Source organism: Colius striatus, chromosome 24, assembly GCF_028858725.1.
Source record: "Colius striatus isolate bColStr4 chromosome 24, bColStr4.1.hap1, whole genome shotgun sequence".
In the NCBI taxonomy this organism is placed as follows: domain Eukaryota; kingdom Metazoa; phylum Chordata; class Aves; order Coliiformes; family Coliidae; genus Colius; species Colius striatus.
The window spans coordinates 4,849,348-4,866,478 of NC_084782.1; the positions used below are offsets into that span (position 1 = coordinate 4,849,348).

The following is a 17,131-nucleotide window of genomic DNA, read 5'->3' on the forward strand; positions in this document are numbered from 1 at the left end:
GATGGTGCCCCAGTTCCTGGGATGCCCTTCACCTGACTTGTGCCCTTTTCCTTGTCCCAGCGCCGTGCGGGGGGCACCTGACCTCGCCCAGCGGAACCGTCCTGTCCCCGGGCTGGCCGGGCTTCTACAAGGACTCGCTGAGCTGCGCCTGGGTCATCGAGGCCCAGCCCGGTTACCCCATCAAGATCACGTTTGACAGGTGCTCACTCACCCCCTCTGGGCTTCTCTAAAGTCTCCTGTGGGTGGGTGTTTTCGGTGGGTCCGGCAGCATCGAGCCGTAGCCAGGCACAGAGCAGAAGGGGAGCAGCGGCTCAGCATCCTCCGTGGCACTGAGGCTCTCTCTTTCTCTTCAGGTTTCTCTATGAACTCCTGACAGGACATTAAAATTCACCTGACATTTGAGTAGAAAAGGTGGGGAAGTGGTGATTTTCCCCTCCTTGTCTTGACCAGCTCCTCATTTGCAGAGCTGTTTCAGACACACGTAGGACGCGTTTCCAGAGGCTGAGCTCCACGTGCTCAGCGCGATGGGGACAAGCAGCGGGCAGGATCTGGCCCTGACTTGGGAGTGCTGAGTTTCTTGGCTTGCCCTGGATTTCACCGAGGAGGGCTGTGCTTTTGTGAAGCTGGGTTTGGTGAGAAGGGATTGTTTGTGTGGCAGGAGGTGCTTGTTGCTGCTGAGGCTGTTTGGAGGCTGCAGGGTCAGAAGGAACCTGAACTGCGTGGGAAGGGAATGGCGTGTTGTCAGTAAGATGCTCAGCCAGGTGAAGGTCAGGTGGTGGAACAGACCCACATACATGGCATGTGCTGCTTTGGGGTCATTGGGATACAGTCAGGACTGCAAGGAAGAACAAATTGCCCTGCTGCTTTTTCACGTGTCTGCCTGTGTCCCTTCCAGGTTTAAGACAGAGGTGAATTACGACACCCTGGAGGTGCGAGACGGCCGCTCCTACTCTTCCCCGTTGATAGGTGTCTATGATGGGACTCAGGTGCCCCAGTTCCTCATCAGCACCAGCAACTACCTCTACCTCCTGTTCACCACTGACAAAAGCCACTCTGACATAGGCTTTCAGATCCGATACGAAAGTAAGTGTGAGTCCCTCCAGCAGCACCATGGACTCGGCCAGAGGCTTCTCCCCTTTGCCAGGCAGCCAGCACCTCGCAGGGATGGCAGAGGGTGAAGCTCCTGCAAGTGAAGCAGCAGTTTCTGCTTCTTGGCCACCTTTTGTTTTAGCATCCACATGTTGTTATTGATTTGAGGAGGCAGAGTCGAGTTCCTCTGTTTCATCCTCTTACCCTTGGGGACAATCAGGACTCGGAGCTCACGGGAAGGAGCTGAACTGGCCCCCAGGCTGCTCGTTGCCCTTCTGAGTGCTCTGACACGAGTGGGTTTGTTTGCCACAGCTGTGAAGCTCCAGTCAGACCACTGCTTGGACCCAGGGATCCCAGTGAACGGCCAGCGCCACGGGAACGATTTCTACGTGGGAGCTCTGGTGACGTTCAGCTGCGACTCCGGCTACACCCTGAGCGACAGCGAGGCCCTGGAGTGCGAGCCAAACTTCCAGTGGAGCCGGCCCCTGCCCAGCTGTGAGGGTAAGGAGGGCACAAGGCAACGTCTGCAGGAGGTGGCAAAAGCCAAGCAGCAGTGGCAGAGCTCGCAGTTGCCATCTGAGCTGTGTATTTGGTTTGATTGGAACGGGTTGGGCTTTGTTCTGGTGCTCAGAAGAGCTGACGTGCTTCTGTCTGATGTTGGGGTTTGAGTTCTCTCATCCTTTCTTCTTCTTTTTGCAGCTCTGTGTGGAGGCTACATTCGTGGTTCCAGTGGTACCATCTTATCCCCAGGCTTCCCTGATTTTTATCCCAATAACTTGAACTGCACGTGGACAATAGAAACGTCCCATGGCAAAGGTGAGAAGCCTTTAGCTCAGAGAGGTTGTGGAGGTGGGCTGGGGGATGGTGGTCAGTAGGACACAAGTGCTCTCAGTGGTGATGGGTGCTCTTGTGCTTGGCCACTTGCCACCACTCAAACATTGTCCTGGATGGGATGCAGACAAAGGGTTTTTGGTGGCACATTTCTTAAGCCTTTTAAAGTGGAGAAGGTTGAGAGGGAAAGCTGATCCCATAGCAAAACCCCAGACCTGAGAGCTCATGCCAGGCATTGTCTTTGGTTTCAGGTTTTGGGGCAGTATCCTCTGCAAAATTAGCTGGCATTTGCATCCCTAGTAATGCCACACACAGAGAAGAGGAGCTGCCAGTGACACCACTGCTTGGTGCTGCTTGTTTCTTTGCAGTGCTGAGTCACTGTCTGACAAACATTTTACAGATGGAGAAGTGGGAGAGCGTAGTAAATAATTTCCAGACATGGGACAGAAGTCAGGCTCTGTCCCAGCTGTGCAGCTCTCATTTCCCCACCAGCCAGGAGTGTTGCCAGCAGAGAGGCAAAGTGCAGATCTCTTCAGTCCAATCTCCTGTGCAGCACAGGCCAGGCTGTTTGGAGGAATAGCTCAAGAAACTGTAGCACTGCCTATTAGAGAGTAAGTTTTATGTACAAGGCCAGGAGGCAATTTCTCCTGATCCAGACAGTGTTTGCCTGGGGTAAGCACCAAGAGTATAAAACCCCTTGATGGAAGCTGATGCCCTGGTACAGAGCTGCCTCCTGGTCCTGGGCAGCAGCACAACAAGAGCCATCATGAGCCAGTTTTGCAAATGCCATTTGTATTCCAGCAAATAAACTTGTCAATGAACAGCACAGGGCAATAAAGGAACCATCACATGCTGGGGAAAGTATTCTGTTGAGTAGCAGCAATCCACTCTTCATTAATCCACCCTGCCATGGGTTCAGCTGGCTGGTGATGTCCTGTAGCTAAGCACAGCACAGCAAGCTGACACTTCTAGATGAGGAAGTGCAACTCTGCTGGCCTTTGTGCTTTTATGCCCACAGCAGAGGAAAGTCTTCTGATCAAGCTAAGTCTTCTGATCAAGCTAAGCAAAGCCTGAAAAATCACATAGCATTTTCAACTGCTGCAGTTACATCTACACAGGTTTTAGGGGCTTCTTGTCCTGTGCAGGATTCTGCTGTGGCCAGTTCAGTGGTACAGGGAGCAGAATATCCCTTAGAGCACTTCAGTGTGATGCTGTTGTGGATTGTCCAGAGAGTCCAGCCCTGGATCTGGTCACCCTGAACTGTTCTGTGTTTGTCACACAAGGAGAAGCTGAAGATTGAGCTCCCTGGAAAGCTGGTCCTGGCTTTGGTGGTCTGAAGCTCTGGCCTCAGCTGCAGGTGATGGATATGAGACCAAGGAGGGGCTGATCTAGGTGAACCTGCTTCTGCAGGGGGGTTGGACTGGATGATCTCTGAAGGTCCCTTCCAACCCCACCATTCTGTGATTCTATGATGTGCAGCATGAAAGCCAATCCAAGTCAGTCACTCCTGGAGCTTTATGAGCATCTCACACATGGCCAGCATTCAGCCCCCTAATTGAAACAAGCTGGTTTGTGTAATAGTTACTTTTATGTGGCTGCTGTGACACTGATTTACTTTATAAACCCAGGAGCTGTACAATTTGAGTTTAAAAGCAGCTTCATTTTAAAGGTATTTAAATGTTTAAAGGGAGACCATAATTTTTCATCTGAGAACCTCAAAGTGATTCCTGTGTCATTTGTTTTGTTGTTTCTTTCAGAGGAAAAAACCCAACCCTGCATCTGCAGAGACATTTGGTGCCACAGTAAATTTCAGACCAGAGCAAAGGTTTAATCAGAGCCACAAATCCTTTGAAATGAGTTTAGAATGAGCCCTTATGGCTACAGTTACACAGCCCTTAACTGGCTCTGCTGTTGGAAAGGGTTTGTGCCCTGGGATTGGAGTTGTTATCTTACAAAGACCTGGAGTCAGGGGCTGTCCTCCCAGTGCTGGGGACTGAATCATGCTTGTGTTTCTCTGCTGGTGTGTTGATTTTGGAGGAGCAGCTCTAGTTCTACTTCTTAGGCTGGGTTTTGTAAAACTGAGACTGTAGATTTACTGTCAGTTGATAAACAGGGAAAACAGAGATGTTTTGTACTTGCTGCATCTCACCAAGTCCTCAAACCAACCCAGGTCATGTCTGCTTTCAGTGAACTCTGCTGCTGGTAAGAACAACTGGAAGCATTGGACACTCTCTGCCTTGGGGGAGTTTTGCAGGGGGAACAGTAGAACTTCAAGTTTTCTGCCAGACTCCACGTGATATTTACCTGAGTATGAGGAAGGAATTGTCCAGGTCCAGACTCCATTCAGATGTCACTGAGTGGTGGGTCACACATCTGCCTGGGGCACAGGAGGTTGGCACAGTGCAAGGAATGCTGTGCAGGGATACAGTGGGGAGAGAAGGGGGTAGCTGACATGACTCTGTGAGTCCTGCTTCTTCCAAGTGCAGGGCTTTCTCTGGGAAAGGCTTTGTGCTGATTACCAGCCTCTCTGACATTCATTTCTTGGAAGGAAACTGCTTGCCTGTGACCAGTAAACCTTCAAAAAGAAATTGGGTAGACAGAGGGACAAATGGAATACTCAGAGTTATAATTTGATGCTGACAAAAACGCGTTGGGATGGATATTAAATCTCATGCTCCAGAGCTTTAATCAGTCTCTAGGTTGGTCTCATCCTGATCCCCAGGAATAAATGGGGAGCAAGGAGGAGACTAGTCCTCTGATCCTTATTTACAGATCTCCCATGCTTGCTTTTGAAGCAGCTGATGCTGTGCTTTGGCAGAGCTGGGATGCAGAGCAAGACAGCCCTTGGGTCTCACCAGGCTGCCAGTGTCTGTGTTGTGAATCACTGGCTCAGTTGGTCATGCCACTGGCCACTCCTGATGTGTGTGAGGAGGTGGGGATCCAAGTGTGACTAATGAAGAGCAGATTCCAGCACTTGTGGAGGAGTCTCTTCCTCTGCAAACAGCCCTGGCCAGTTCACTGGGGTTAGGAGGAGTGTAAAACCCAGTTCAGCATGAGCAAGGGCTCAGGAACCAGCCCCTTGCTTAAGATCCTTGGGTGAAAGCAGCCATACAGATGCAAAAAGGCTGTTTTTTTATTGCTAGGCATTGCTTCAGCTCCTTTGTGGTGTGATGGGAAGGTGACAGGGTTTCTGAGCTGAGATCCTGCCTTGCTTTGCTCTCTGGAAGCTGTCACTGCTGGGGTTTGTTTTTCAAAGATAGGAATTATTTTCCACAGAATAAGTGTTTCTAATTGCATTTGATTTCCAGCATGAAAAATCACCTAGCTGGAGGCTTTTGCAGAAGCCTGAAGCACTTACTGCTTTGTGTCTGGAGGTGTGAAGGATACTCTGAGTGATCCATTATCCCTTCCTTGCTCATTTACAAATGCAGCAAGGTCACAGCTTGCTCACCAAAAGGTTTCAAGTGGTTGAAATTGGATTTGGAAGGAGACACAAAATAGTTTCCCTGTGTTTGTTCTTTCTGTGGCTGAATCTCATGTGGGGTTTAGTTTTGTCAGTGTAATGTGGGTTAAAGTGTGGGATTCCCTTGGCTTTGAAGCTCTGTTACAGCTGCCAAGACCTGGGTCACCCATCCCTGAGTGCATGCCATGCCCAGACCTGCAGTGGCTGCACACGTGTCCCAGCACATGCTTCAGAGGAGACAGCAGGTCCTGGGAGTGGGTCCCAAGCAGGGGAAGGGTGAGAGCAGCCCCTTCTCACAACAGAGCTGGGCCCTGGGGTGCTGCTGGGAGGCTCTGGCTGGCTGTGTGCCACAGCCCTTACTTGGGAAATGCACAGGAACGGCTGATGAGCTGTGTCTGGCTGATGAAACACAGGCCTGTGGATGCTCCTGTTGCTCTCTAACCTCCAGCACCCAGGCCCATCCCAGGGAGGTGTGGGGAGTCCTTGCAGGAACACTGTTGATGTGCTTTGTCTTCTGGAAGAGCCTCTCATTACTTGGCTTAGTGCTGATTTTCTTGGGGTGAGCTCCTTCTGGAACATACTTGCTTTTGCTGGTTTTAAGTCCTCATAAGCACAGCCTTTGCTGCTCTGGCTATCTATCTAAAGGTCAGCACTGAAAATACTGCTGTGAGCTGCCAGGCTCAGTCCTTTGTGCTGCTGATCCATCCCTCAGACGAGCCCATCGCCTCTGTTCCTGTGCCAGAGGCACCACAATCAAAGGTCTGAACTGCCTCTGTGTGTTCTGGGCCTTGCACCATACCCTTTTGTCACCTGTTTCCATCCTCACACGACTGTGTCCATGGTTTTCTCGGTGCTTTTCCTCCTCAGTCGGGCTGCTCTGGCTGGGAAGCACAATCAGTCCTCACAGAGACGAGAGGGGCTTTGGCTCTGGGAGGAGGGGGTGCCCAAGGAGCACTGCTGGCTGAAACCACCTCTGGTTTTCCTCCCCTGCAGGTGTGTTCTTCACCTTTCATACCTTTCACTTGGAGAATGGCCATGACTACCTCCTCATCACCGAAAACAGCAGCTTTGCTCAGCCCCTGAAGCAGCTGACGGGCTCCCGGCTCCCGGCCCCGCTGAGCGCCGGCCTCTTCGGCAACTTCTCTGCTCAGATTCGCTTCATCTCAGATTTCTCCATGTCCTATGAAGGTTTCAACATCACCTTCTCAGGTAAGAACTTGGAGGGACAAAGTCTCCATTGGTTTCCTTTCCTTCCCTTCTCACTTTCCTGCCCATCCCAGGAGCGGGTGGTGCAGCGAATCTCGGTGCAGTCGCACGTGATGTGATTTGGGTCACTGATGGTCACTCCTCGTGTTACCCCAATGAGTTAAACCACAGTGAGTCCCCCAAGACACTCTCCTTCCATTCCCCATATCACCAGATGTAGCAGTTTTGTCTGCCTTGAGCTGCAGTAGATGACAGGACTGAACCCACTGGAATGAAGTCCCACTCCAGACGTGTTTGTTGCTTTCTCCCTCCTCACCCATTCATCTTCTCTGCTCTGTTTATGAACAGAGCTTCAGCTCACATTTTCTTGGGGTATCCTACATCCCAGCTGCCTTCCTTCTCTTTTTATTAGAGGAAAATCACAGCAGTGGGTTCAGCATTTCCAACATGGGGAACTGGGACAGATGGGGCCTTTTGGAAGGCAACACTGAGCAATCTGGGCTTCTTGGACAAGGAACAAGGCAGAGCTGGTCACTCCCATTGTCTGTCTGAGCTCTCTTTTTTGCTTCCCCTCCCTTCATTGCTCCACTTGGGTGCTGATCCAGTGCCCCAGCCTCTGCAGCTGGCCTCAGCCTGGCCTAGATGTAGCACATGTCTCGTGTAGCCTGCACCAGTATTTTCTCCTCCTCCACCAGTATTTTCTCCTCCTCTGCTTGACCTACTCTAATAACAGATGGAAGCAGACCAGGAGCTTGTAACACAGCATCAAGGGATGCAGGATTCCACTGACCTCAGCAACCCTTCTCATGCTGCTGAAAATCTGCCTCTGTGAGACAGCTTCTTCCCTGAGGACTTCCAGTAGAACACTTCAGTCCTGTGCTCACTAAACCAAGCCACTTGTGATGCTGGCCTCAGCTCTGGTTGTGCACAATGCTGGGTGCTTTAGAAGTTGTCAGTGAAAAGCAGCAGGTGTGTGGTGTTAATGCTGGGGGTGTTGATCAACAGCCCCCTGAGCATGAGCCACAGGGGGGCAAGGGGACAAGGGCAGCCTGGCTGGGCTCAGCAGTGGGGTGGCAGCAGGGGCAGGGCAGGGATTGTCCCCTGTGCTGGGCCCTGGGGAGGCTGCAGCTCCAGGGCTGTGTCAGTGCTGGGCTCCTCACTCACTGCCACAGGGACACTGAGGGGCTGCAGAGAGATCTGTTTGTTCAGAACAGATCATCACACTTGGAAGTGGCTGTGCAGGGGCAATCTCTGGTTGATGTGTGTGAGTGTTTAACCATGTCCTTTAACCTGAGTGCCAGAGGTGACTGCTGCAGTTGCCTGCACACATGGTTCAGGTGTGATCCTTACTGCCTGAGTGCCCCAACAAGCCATCCTGTGAAACCATCAGCAGGCAGAAGCTTATTGTGCTGCCATTCCTCTCTGTCTCAGCATACCTTTGAATCCTGAGGGCAGCAACTGCAAACTTGGGCTGCTGGTGTGGCAGAGAAATGCCCATGTTTGTTGTGGAGCTGCTGCTGATGTGCTCACTGGCTTTGACAGACAGAGCTGTTGCCATAGATGCAGATCAAAACCTGCTGCACTGAGAGAACCAGCTCCCTACCCCTTGCTTTTGGCCTTGGAAAAGTCATGGGTTTGTCTATCATACTCCAGGAAAAGTAGTCAGAAAGTTTCCAGTGAGCTTAGGTTTTGATGGGGGCAAAAATGGCTTTTTGCCTGAAGAAACCCCCAGCCTCAGGTGATGGCATTATGGGCATCACCTCTGGTGTGCCTGGCACTGCTTGTCCTGCCTTGGAGACTGAAAATGGGAGTTATTTGTCTTTTCACCTTCTTTAAGATCTAGCTGGACATTGTACTTTGCAGGCCTGTTATTTAGCAAGAAAAATAACCCTCCAAAGAGGTTTCCTTCAAAATGTTCTGTGGTCAAAGAGATGTGTTTGGCTCTTGGCCATAATGCTACTTGACCTTTCATTTAGCAGCAGCTCCAAGGTTCTCTTGCATTCCCCAAGCAAGATGCTGCTCTCATTCATTTGCAGCATTAGGAAGGTAGAGGCTGCAGAGATCCCATCTGGACCAATTCATCTTCATTTGCCTAGACCAGAGGGAGAATGACACATTTCCATGGTGCTGTGTGACCGGGGATGTCACTTTCTTGTTTGGCTGTCGGCAGTGACACGAAAGAGACCTGTTTGTGTTTGGTGGTTGGTTCCAATCAAGATGCTGATGATGCCCCCAGTGAGGGGGGGGGGGGGTGTGAAACCCAAATTGGTCTTTGTGGCTCAAACAGAATGTGTGTCTTGCATGCATGTTTTGTTTGAAGAGCTTCACTGCAGCTGGATCAGCACTTGGAGCTCCCTCCTCATCCTCATCCTCATCCTCCTCAGGGACTGGCGTCCCCTCAGCAGGGAGAAGCCGAGCTGACACCCTTCCCACTCTTCAAATATCCCTTTCTCCCCTGTAGAATATGACTTGGAGCCCTGTGATGAACCAGAGGTGCCAGCCTACAGCATCAGGAAGGGGCTGCAGTTTGGAGTGGGGGACGTGCTCAGCTTCTCGTGCTTCCCGGGCTACCGGCTGGAGGGCGCGTCCCGCATCACCTGCCTGGGCGGGAGGCGGCGTGTGTGGAGTTCCCCTCTGCCAAGGTGTGTTGGTAGGTGGTCATGTGCTTTCATTTTGCTTGGTTGGTTCCTCTGTGCTGGATTGCTTTAGGTGGGCAGGGATGGGTGGCATCCCCCTCCCCAGGATGGTGTCTTTCAGCTTGGCAGGGTGGTTGGTGCAGGGATGGGGGAGAGGGAGCTGGAGTGAGCTTTTCTGGGCCCTGCAGCTGGGTGTGGGGGTGGCAGAGGGAGGCAGAAGGGCTGCAGTCCTCTGCTGAGCTGGAGCACAGAGGGAGCAGGTTGGGTCAGCAGGAGCCCCAAGTCTCTGCAGCCCATCCACAGTGTTGCAGTCGAGCCCCAGTGGCTGGACAAGCACAGGAGAGCCATCAGCCCTTCTGGGATGGTTCTGCACAGCAGCATGGGTTTAAGGCTCTCCCCTCCCTTTGAATCAGAGTGCTGTAAAGCTGGATAGTCCAGACATGTGAAAGCTGCTTCTGGGTGGGTGACCTCAGGCCATGCTGGTTCCACATTAGGAAGGGTGTGTCTGGGAAGCCCCCTCTGGCTTCAGCCTTTCCTTTGTCCTCCAGAGGCTTCTTGCACCTTTTAAACTTTTTCCTCCCCCAAACCACTGCAAATCCTTTTTGCAGCCCCTCCAGCCATCATTTATACCAATCAATAAATCTAAGGGCAGAGGAGAGGAGGAATCCATCTGCAACACTGAGCTGGTTTCTGGCTGTCATCCCTCATGCAGATGGGCTACGGACACTCTTGTCTGGCCAGGCCTGCAGAGCCCAGCCCACAGTGCCCTCCCTCCATGCATAACAGCCAGCATAGAGGAGCAGAAGTGGCCTTGTGCTGCAGCAAGGAAGAAGGATGCTTCCAGGCCATTGCAAAACTAGATGTAACATCTCTTTTTGCTGCACAATTAAATGAGTGGCAAATTATCCAGTGCTGTGCTGCTGCCTGGCTCAGCCAGAGCCACGAGGCATCCATCCAAAGGCAGCAGGGCAGATGGAGCTCTTACCTGGTTTCAAAGCCTCCTAGCTAGGTTTTGCTGATCCTTGTTAGTGACCTGTGAGGTCATTGCAAAGAGAACACTCTAGAAAGAGCCAGTTGATTTTCTGGGTCTGTCGAGTCATGCCGTGCTGAATGCATTTCCCAGCACTGCTTAATGCTTAGGTCACAAGGTTGCATCATCCTGCTGTGACAAGCAGCCTCTTTAGGGCATGAATATTAATCAGGCTGCAGAGAAAGCTAATCAGGGGAATAGAAATCAAAAAGAGTCCTCACAAAGCTTTAAACTTGATTCTCAGACATCACCACTCCGTGGACACACTGACTTCCATTTGCCAGGTCCCTGCTGCAGCTGGATTTGAATGAGCCTGTTGGGCTTTAATAATGGGTCCCACTGAGTGACTGATGGCATGAACAGAGCTCTGGTGACAGGGTGGCAGCTTTGGCCACTGTCCCTGCTTCACACTCAGCTCTGGGTGCTCACCCTGGGTGGGTGTTGGAGACTTGCCCATTAACATCACAGGAGATTTCTTTGGTTTTGCCAAGCAACTCACATGCTTTGTGTTCAACTCCTGTTCTAGACATGGGTCTGCAGAGGAAGGAGAGCACTTTGTTCCTCTGGCCAGCCAGGGTAGGGATGCTCCCCACTGCCTGCTGCTTCAGACCCAGTCCCAAGTGGTGATGTCTCCAGAGTCATCCCTGGGTAACCTCTCCTAAAGCCAATGTCCTGCTTTTCATACATGGCAAGAGAGGAGGTGAAAGTCACCTCTACAGTACCTGTCCCTGGTGTATGGTTGGCAGCTGAGGGATTTGGGGTTGTTTAGTCTGGAGAAGATGAGGTTGAGGGGAGACAGGAGCACTCTCTGACACTCCCTGACAATTGAGGTTGGAGTTGGTCTCTTCTCCCAAGTGATAAGACAAAAGAGGCTGAAGTTTCCCCAGAGGAGGTTGAGGCTGGAGCTGAGGCAGAACTGTTTCCCTGAGAGGGGTGTCAGCCCTGTGCCAGGCTGCCCAGGGAGCTGGGGCAGTGCCCAGCCCTGGAGGGATCCCAAAGCCGTGGAGCTGAGGTGCTGAGGCTGTGGGTCAGTGCTGGGCTGGGCAGGGTGAGAGCAGGGCTGGGACTGCAGCAGCTTCAAGAGCTTTAACAACCAAAGCAACTCCCTGATTCTACCTGCTGCTGCTTCCTTACCTCACCCTCCTGCTTTGTTGGAGGAGCAGCAGATGTGGCAGAGTCTCTGCACATGCACTGTTGGTGGTTTCCCTCAGCTCCAGGAGCTGTGTGTGCTGTGGAGGCCCCGTGGGCATGAGGCAGAGTCAGCTCATCAGAAAAGCTGTTTTCAGGGCAAGTTGGAGTGGCTCCCCAGCCAAGCTGCAAAACACCAGGACCCCAAGGAACATGGAGCCAGTGTTTTACAGCTGAAAACCTTTCAGGGTAAATAGGCCAAGAAAACAAGAGCTCATGGTTTGCTGAGGTGGGAACTAATCAGTACCAGAAATCCTCAGCACATGGTGGTTGCCAGGCAGAGCTGCACGTGTTGGGGGTTGGATGTGTGGGAAGGAAACAGGCTGCAATGGGCCAGGCTGACAGCAGGCTGTCAGAAGGGACCTCAAAGGACATCCTTTGGATGCTGTCTTCCAAGGAGACCCTCCTGCTGTATGGGAGTGGGGGGAGCTTCTGCTTCTTCCCTGTGGTAACACCAGGTAAGATCTTGTTTGCACATTGTGACCTGAGCTCAGGTGGAGCTCTACTGGCACAGCAGGACTGTGTCATGCACTGAGGTGCCCTTCAATGTCTGTGCACTACTTCATGTGGTGAAGACCTTCCTGTAGCAGCCCTCTGATCCTCACTGTGGCATGTTTGTAGAGCCACACTATCCAGAATGGAAGGGCCCTGCAGAGCTGCTCCAGCCCCAGCCCCTGCTCCAGCAGCTTCCCCTGGCTCAGGGGGCACAGGAACGTGTCCAGCTGGGGTTGGAAACCTCCTGAGAAGGAGCCTCCACACCCTCCCTGGGCAGCCTGGGCCAGGGCTCCCTCACCTCAGCAGAAGGAGAGAGAACATGTCCTTAAGAGCTTGCAGTGAAAATACACAAAGTACAGAGGTGAGGGGTGGTTGTTGCTGTTTTCCAGAAGCATTAAACTTTGATCTCCTGACAGAGAGGCTGAACCTCCAAAGCTGCCATCCTCCTCCTCCTCCTCTAGAGAGGGCCATCCTGCCAAGTCACACAAATCTTCTAACTTCAGATCTGGCCCAGGATCAAATGGTGCTCACACTGTGCAGAGCAGAAGCAGCAGATCTGGTGAGAGGGGAGAGCAGGGACAGCCTGCAGGTCACAGTGAATAACAACAGGGAAAAGACCCTTCCTCTCCTTCCTTCCTTGTTTCTAAATTCATGGCTGTTGATAACCTGTCATGGGATATAAATTTGTCCTCAGAGGAGGGAGAAACAAGTTGCAGTAACACTAAGTGCCCCTGCCCTTCCAGGTCCCTGAGCAGGAGGTGTACAGGGAATCCCACGTCAGCATCTCCTCCTCTGGCCCCAGCCCCTCGTCTTTTGAACAACAAAGGTCACTTCTGGCTGTGCCACTGTGGGCTTTTCAGTGACACTTTGGGAGGAAGAAAAAGAGATGTAAACTGGAGCTCACTTCTGAAACTGAGAGGCAGAAGGGCCCTTGGGTTTGTGTCTTTTATCTCATGGGAATGGATGTCGTTTTGACTGCAAAGCTGGGAAGGAAAAGAGACAAACCCAGGGAGCAAGGGCCAAGGGGCCCTTTAAACTGCTGTCAAAGGATGAACTGAAGAGCTCATGGCAACATGAACAACAAACAAGGTCAATTTTTTCCCCTGTTAGCTTTCAGGAGGTTATTTAGGGGAAGCTTTTGCAATTCAGACCCAGCCTCACCGTTGGAGTTGTCTGGAAGGTTCTACACAACGAGCTCTGGCACCTGCAGCACGTTGGGAGCAGCAGTCAGTGCAGTGCTGGCAGTGGAAGGAGTCCCATGGTTTTCATGAGCTATCTGGAGGTGTGGGATGAGCTTTGTCTAAATGCAGACAAGATTTTAAGTCTTGCAATCTAATAATGTTTGTTTTCTTTCCCCTTTTGGTTCATGGGTCAGGAAGGAGCAGCAGCACAGGCTCTGACTCGAGCAGCTGGTGGCTTTCCAGGGACTTTGATGAATTGGGTTCCAAGATGCCATTTGAACACACCAGATCTCCATTCCCTGTCCATGTAAAGAGGGAGGGCATTTCTCTCTCCTGTAAGGCACCTGAGGTTTAATGACCATGGAATGATGAAGTACTGTTGTGTTTACTGAGTGCACTTGGAGCTAGAGCCCATGGCTGTGTTAGCAGATGGGAATAGGAAGGAGAGAGCATCTGTGGCTGTTTGAAGGACTCCCCTGCATGTGTTGTGGGGTTGGAATGTACATGTGGTCCTTAAAGTGTGCTTTTGTGTCTTTCCATAGCTGAATGTGGTTCATCTGTAACTGGAACCCAAGGTGTTCTGCTGTCCCCCAACTACCCACTGAACTACAACAACAACCATGAGTGCATCTACTCCATCCAGACCCAGCCAGGAAAGGGCATCCAGCTGAAAGCCAGGACTTTTGAACTGGAGGCAGGAGATGTCCTCAAGGTAATTCTTGTGTCTCTAGCAGTGAAGCAGTGCCAGGCTGCTCCTGAGAGCGAGGTCTGGAGGGGTGTTTGCAATTTTAATGGAGTTAGCTGAGAGACTGACCTCAGGAAAATGCCTCTGAGGCCCAGGCAGCTCTGGAAGAGGCTCATCCTGGGCCTGCCAGTGCCCAGGAGCTGCTGCTCTGTCAGTCAGTGATTGGCACAGCACTTCTGAAGACAGCAGCAAGATCCTCACGGAGTAAAACTGAGCCTCAGACAGGAGTATTGTGTGTGTGCATCCCCTGCCAGGTTAGGGCAAGACACAGGGTGTGGTACATCTGTGAAACAACATCCTCTAGCCCAGGGATGCTGTCTGATGGGTTTGTTGTGCTTGAGAACAGACTCTGTGGTTTTAGGGAACAGCACCTCTGAACTTCAGCAGTTGACAGCAGTCTCTGGCAGCAGCACTCAGGCAACAGTGACCCTGCACTTCAGCCTGGCTGGTGATCTGAGGCTTCAGTCTGCAGATGGATGCATAAGCAAGTTCTACATCCATTAAAAATGTGTCTTTGCCATGTCACTGCACCTGCTGCTGTGAGTCCTTCCCTGAGACTGAGGGGTTGGTTGGAATGCCAGGGCTGCTTCCTCTGTAGCTAAACTTCAGTTCCCATCTCTGCAGTTGTACAGGGGAACCTCTTCCACATGTGAGGGAGTGGGAAGTTCTTGGCAGTGTTTCTGTGGCTTTAAGACTCGAAGCTGATTCTCCCCAACAAGGGATTTACTGAAATGCAGAGCTCCAGACTGAAGCTCAGCACTCCCATCCATGGCCTCATCTGCATTTACAAGTTTCAGAACTCTGTATAGGAGGAGACAAATCCAGGCTGAGTTTCTATTAACCACAAAGAAATGGTTTTGTAGGAGGAATTAATATGACAAGACGTGTGCTGCTGTGCTAAGCCATCTTCCCAGAGAGTCCCTGTGTCCTCCTTCGAGTGCCATCCTCCTGCACTGTGAGATAGGTGTAATCCACGTGTTTTCCACTCAGGAATGAGTGGAAAGAGGGAGAGATTTCCAGCTAATGCAAAGAATACACTTACTGTGAAAGAAATGATCTTCTCTCAACAGGTTTGTCATCAGCTTCTCATCTGCTCCTGAGGAAAGTTACTGTCAGTCTCCACTAGTGAGAAGTTGCTCCTTATCCTCCCAGAGAATCGTCCTGTCTAAAAGAAAGAGACAAAAAAAAGCCCCTTTTGTGTTTTTCTTCAGTAGTAGCAGGGTCAGGGCACAGCCAGGAGTCACTGCAGGGAGGGAACGTTCTTCCCAGGCACTGTGCTGCACCTCTGGAAAGAGCTGAGCTCAGAAAACACACCCCTGAGTACAGAATGAGCTCAGGAGCAACCCTGAGTACTGCAGGAGCTCAGAAAACACACCCCTGAGTACAGAATGAGCTCAGGAGCAACCCTGGGTACAGCAGGAGCTCAGGAGCAACCCTGAGTACAGCAGGAGCTCAGGAGCAACCCTGGGTACAGCAGGAGCTCAGAAAACACACCCCTGAGTACAGCAGGAGCTCAGAAAACACACCCCTGAGTACAGCAGGAGCTCAGGAGCAACCCTGAGTACAGCAGGAGCTCAGAAAACACACCCCTGAGTACAGCAGGAGCTCAGAAAACACACCCCTGAGTACAGCTGGAGCTCAGAAAACACACCCCTGAGTACAGCAGGAGCTCAGAAAACACACCCCTGAGTACAGCAGGAGCTCAGAAAACACACCCCTGAGTACAGCTGGAGCTCAGGAGCAACCCTGGGTACAGCAGGAGCTCAGGAGCAACCCTGGGTACAGCAGGAGCTCAGGAGCAACCCTGGGTACAGCAGGAGCTCTGGAGCAACCCTGGGTACAGCAGGAGCTCTGGAGCAACCCTGGGTACAGCAGGAGCTCTGGAGCAACCCTGGGTACAGCAGGAGCTCTGGAGCAACCCTGGGTACAGCAGGAGCTCTGGAGCAACCCTGGGTACAGCAGGAGCTCAGGAGCAACCCTGAGTACAGAATGAGCTCAGGAGCAACCCTGAGTACAGAATGAGCTCAGGAGCAACCCTGAGTACAGAATGAGCTCTGGAGCAACCCTGAGTACAGAATGAGCTCAGGAGCAACCGTGAGTACAGAATGAGCTCAGGAGCAACCCTGGGTACAGCAGGAGCTCAGGAATAAGGCTGTGGATGCTCCAGCCTGTGAATCCTGTTCCTCAGATGAGCAGCAACGTGGAATCTCATCAAATCAAACTCACACATGGGATAATGTCCCTGGTTTCTAAAGGAACTGTTCCCTGTTGGCACTCAGGGATGAGCCAGTCCTTGAAGCAGCAAATGAAACACCTTTTCCATTGTGTGTGTTTCTTGTTCCTCCCCAGGTTTATGATGGCACCAACAGTTCTGCTCGTCTGCTGGGCTCCTTCAGCCGCTCTGACATGCTGAGCACCAGCATCAACAGCACTTCCAGCAGCATGTGGCTTGAGTTTATCACCAACACTGACAACACCAGTAAAGGCTTTGAGCTGCAGTTTTCCAGTAAGTCTTAGGCCTGTGTGCTTGTGAGGTTGGAGTCTGAGGTGTGGTGCTGTGGGTTTGTGGTGCACTTGCATGCCCAGAGGGAACAGTCCTGTCCATAGAGATCTGGTAGTCTGGAGGGGAGTTGGAGTAGGGGCAGGGTTAGGCCAGCAAACCTCTTCAGTTGTGAATGAGGCAGGGGTGACAGAGAAGCTTTGGATTGAAGCTGAGATGCCAGGTTTCTGGGATCTCATTCAAATACTCATTTAAAAGGTAATTTCCAAGCTTGGGGGGTTCTTCTCTCCAGCAAATGGTTTTAAGAGGAAAACATTACTATGCTCTTGTGTTAATGTCTCCTGTCTGTTAAATAGCTGATGGAAACAGGTGCTGTTACTCCCACTCCAGGTTTTGAACTCATTAAATGTGAGGACCCTGGCATCCCACAGTTTGGCTACAAGGTGCATGATGAGGGGCACTTTGCTGGCAGCTCTGTGTCCTTCAGCTGTGACCCTGGCTATACCCTGCGAGGCAGCAGGGTGCTGGTGTGTCTGACTGGGGAGAGGAGAGCTTGGGATCAACCCCTGCCAACCTGTGTAGGTGAGACAACTCTTGCTTCTAGCACATCCCCCAACAAATGCTGTGCTTCTGACCTTCACCCAGAACACTCTTTGTTCCTCCTTTGCTGATGTGTGTGACATGAACTCTGATACTGATTGCACTCATCTACATCAGTAAGGCCACGGCCAGGATTGGGTGTGAGGTGTCACCACATGGAGAGCACT

At 51.8% G+C, this 17,131-nt stretch overlaps 1 protein-coding gene across 1 annotated transcript in view; it reads left to right on the forward strand.

Annotated features, from left to right (window-relative positions):
* CSMD2 (CUB and Sushi multiple domains 2) overlaps nucleotides 1–17,131 on the forward strand; it is a 273,888-nt gene that overhangs the window by 171,241 nt on the left and 85,516 nt on the right. Inside the window, exons 16-24 of the mRNA XM_062014368.1 lie at nucleotides 61–199; nucleotides 896–1,083; nucleotides 1,402–1,590; nucleotides 1,789–1,905; nucleotides 6,377–6,592; nucleotides 9,051–9,239; nucleotides 13,662–13,831; nucleotides 16,214–16,370; nucleotides 16,755–16,946. Of these exons, the coding sequence (XP_061870352.1) occupies nucleotides 61–199; nucleotides 896–1,083; nucleotides 1,402–1,590; nucleotides 1,789–1,905; nucleotides 6,377–6,592; nucleotides 9,051–9,239; nucleotides 13,662–13,831; nucleotides 16,214–16,370; nucleotides 16,755–16,946 (1,557 nt within the window). The remainder of the gene's footprint in view (nucleotides 1–60; nucleotides 200–895; nucleotides 1,084–1,401; nucleotides 1,591–1,788; nucleotides 1,906–6,376; nucleotides 6,593–9,050; nucleotides 9,240–13,661; nucleotides 13,832–16,213; nucleotides 16,371–16,754; nucleotides 16,947–17,131) is intronic.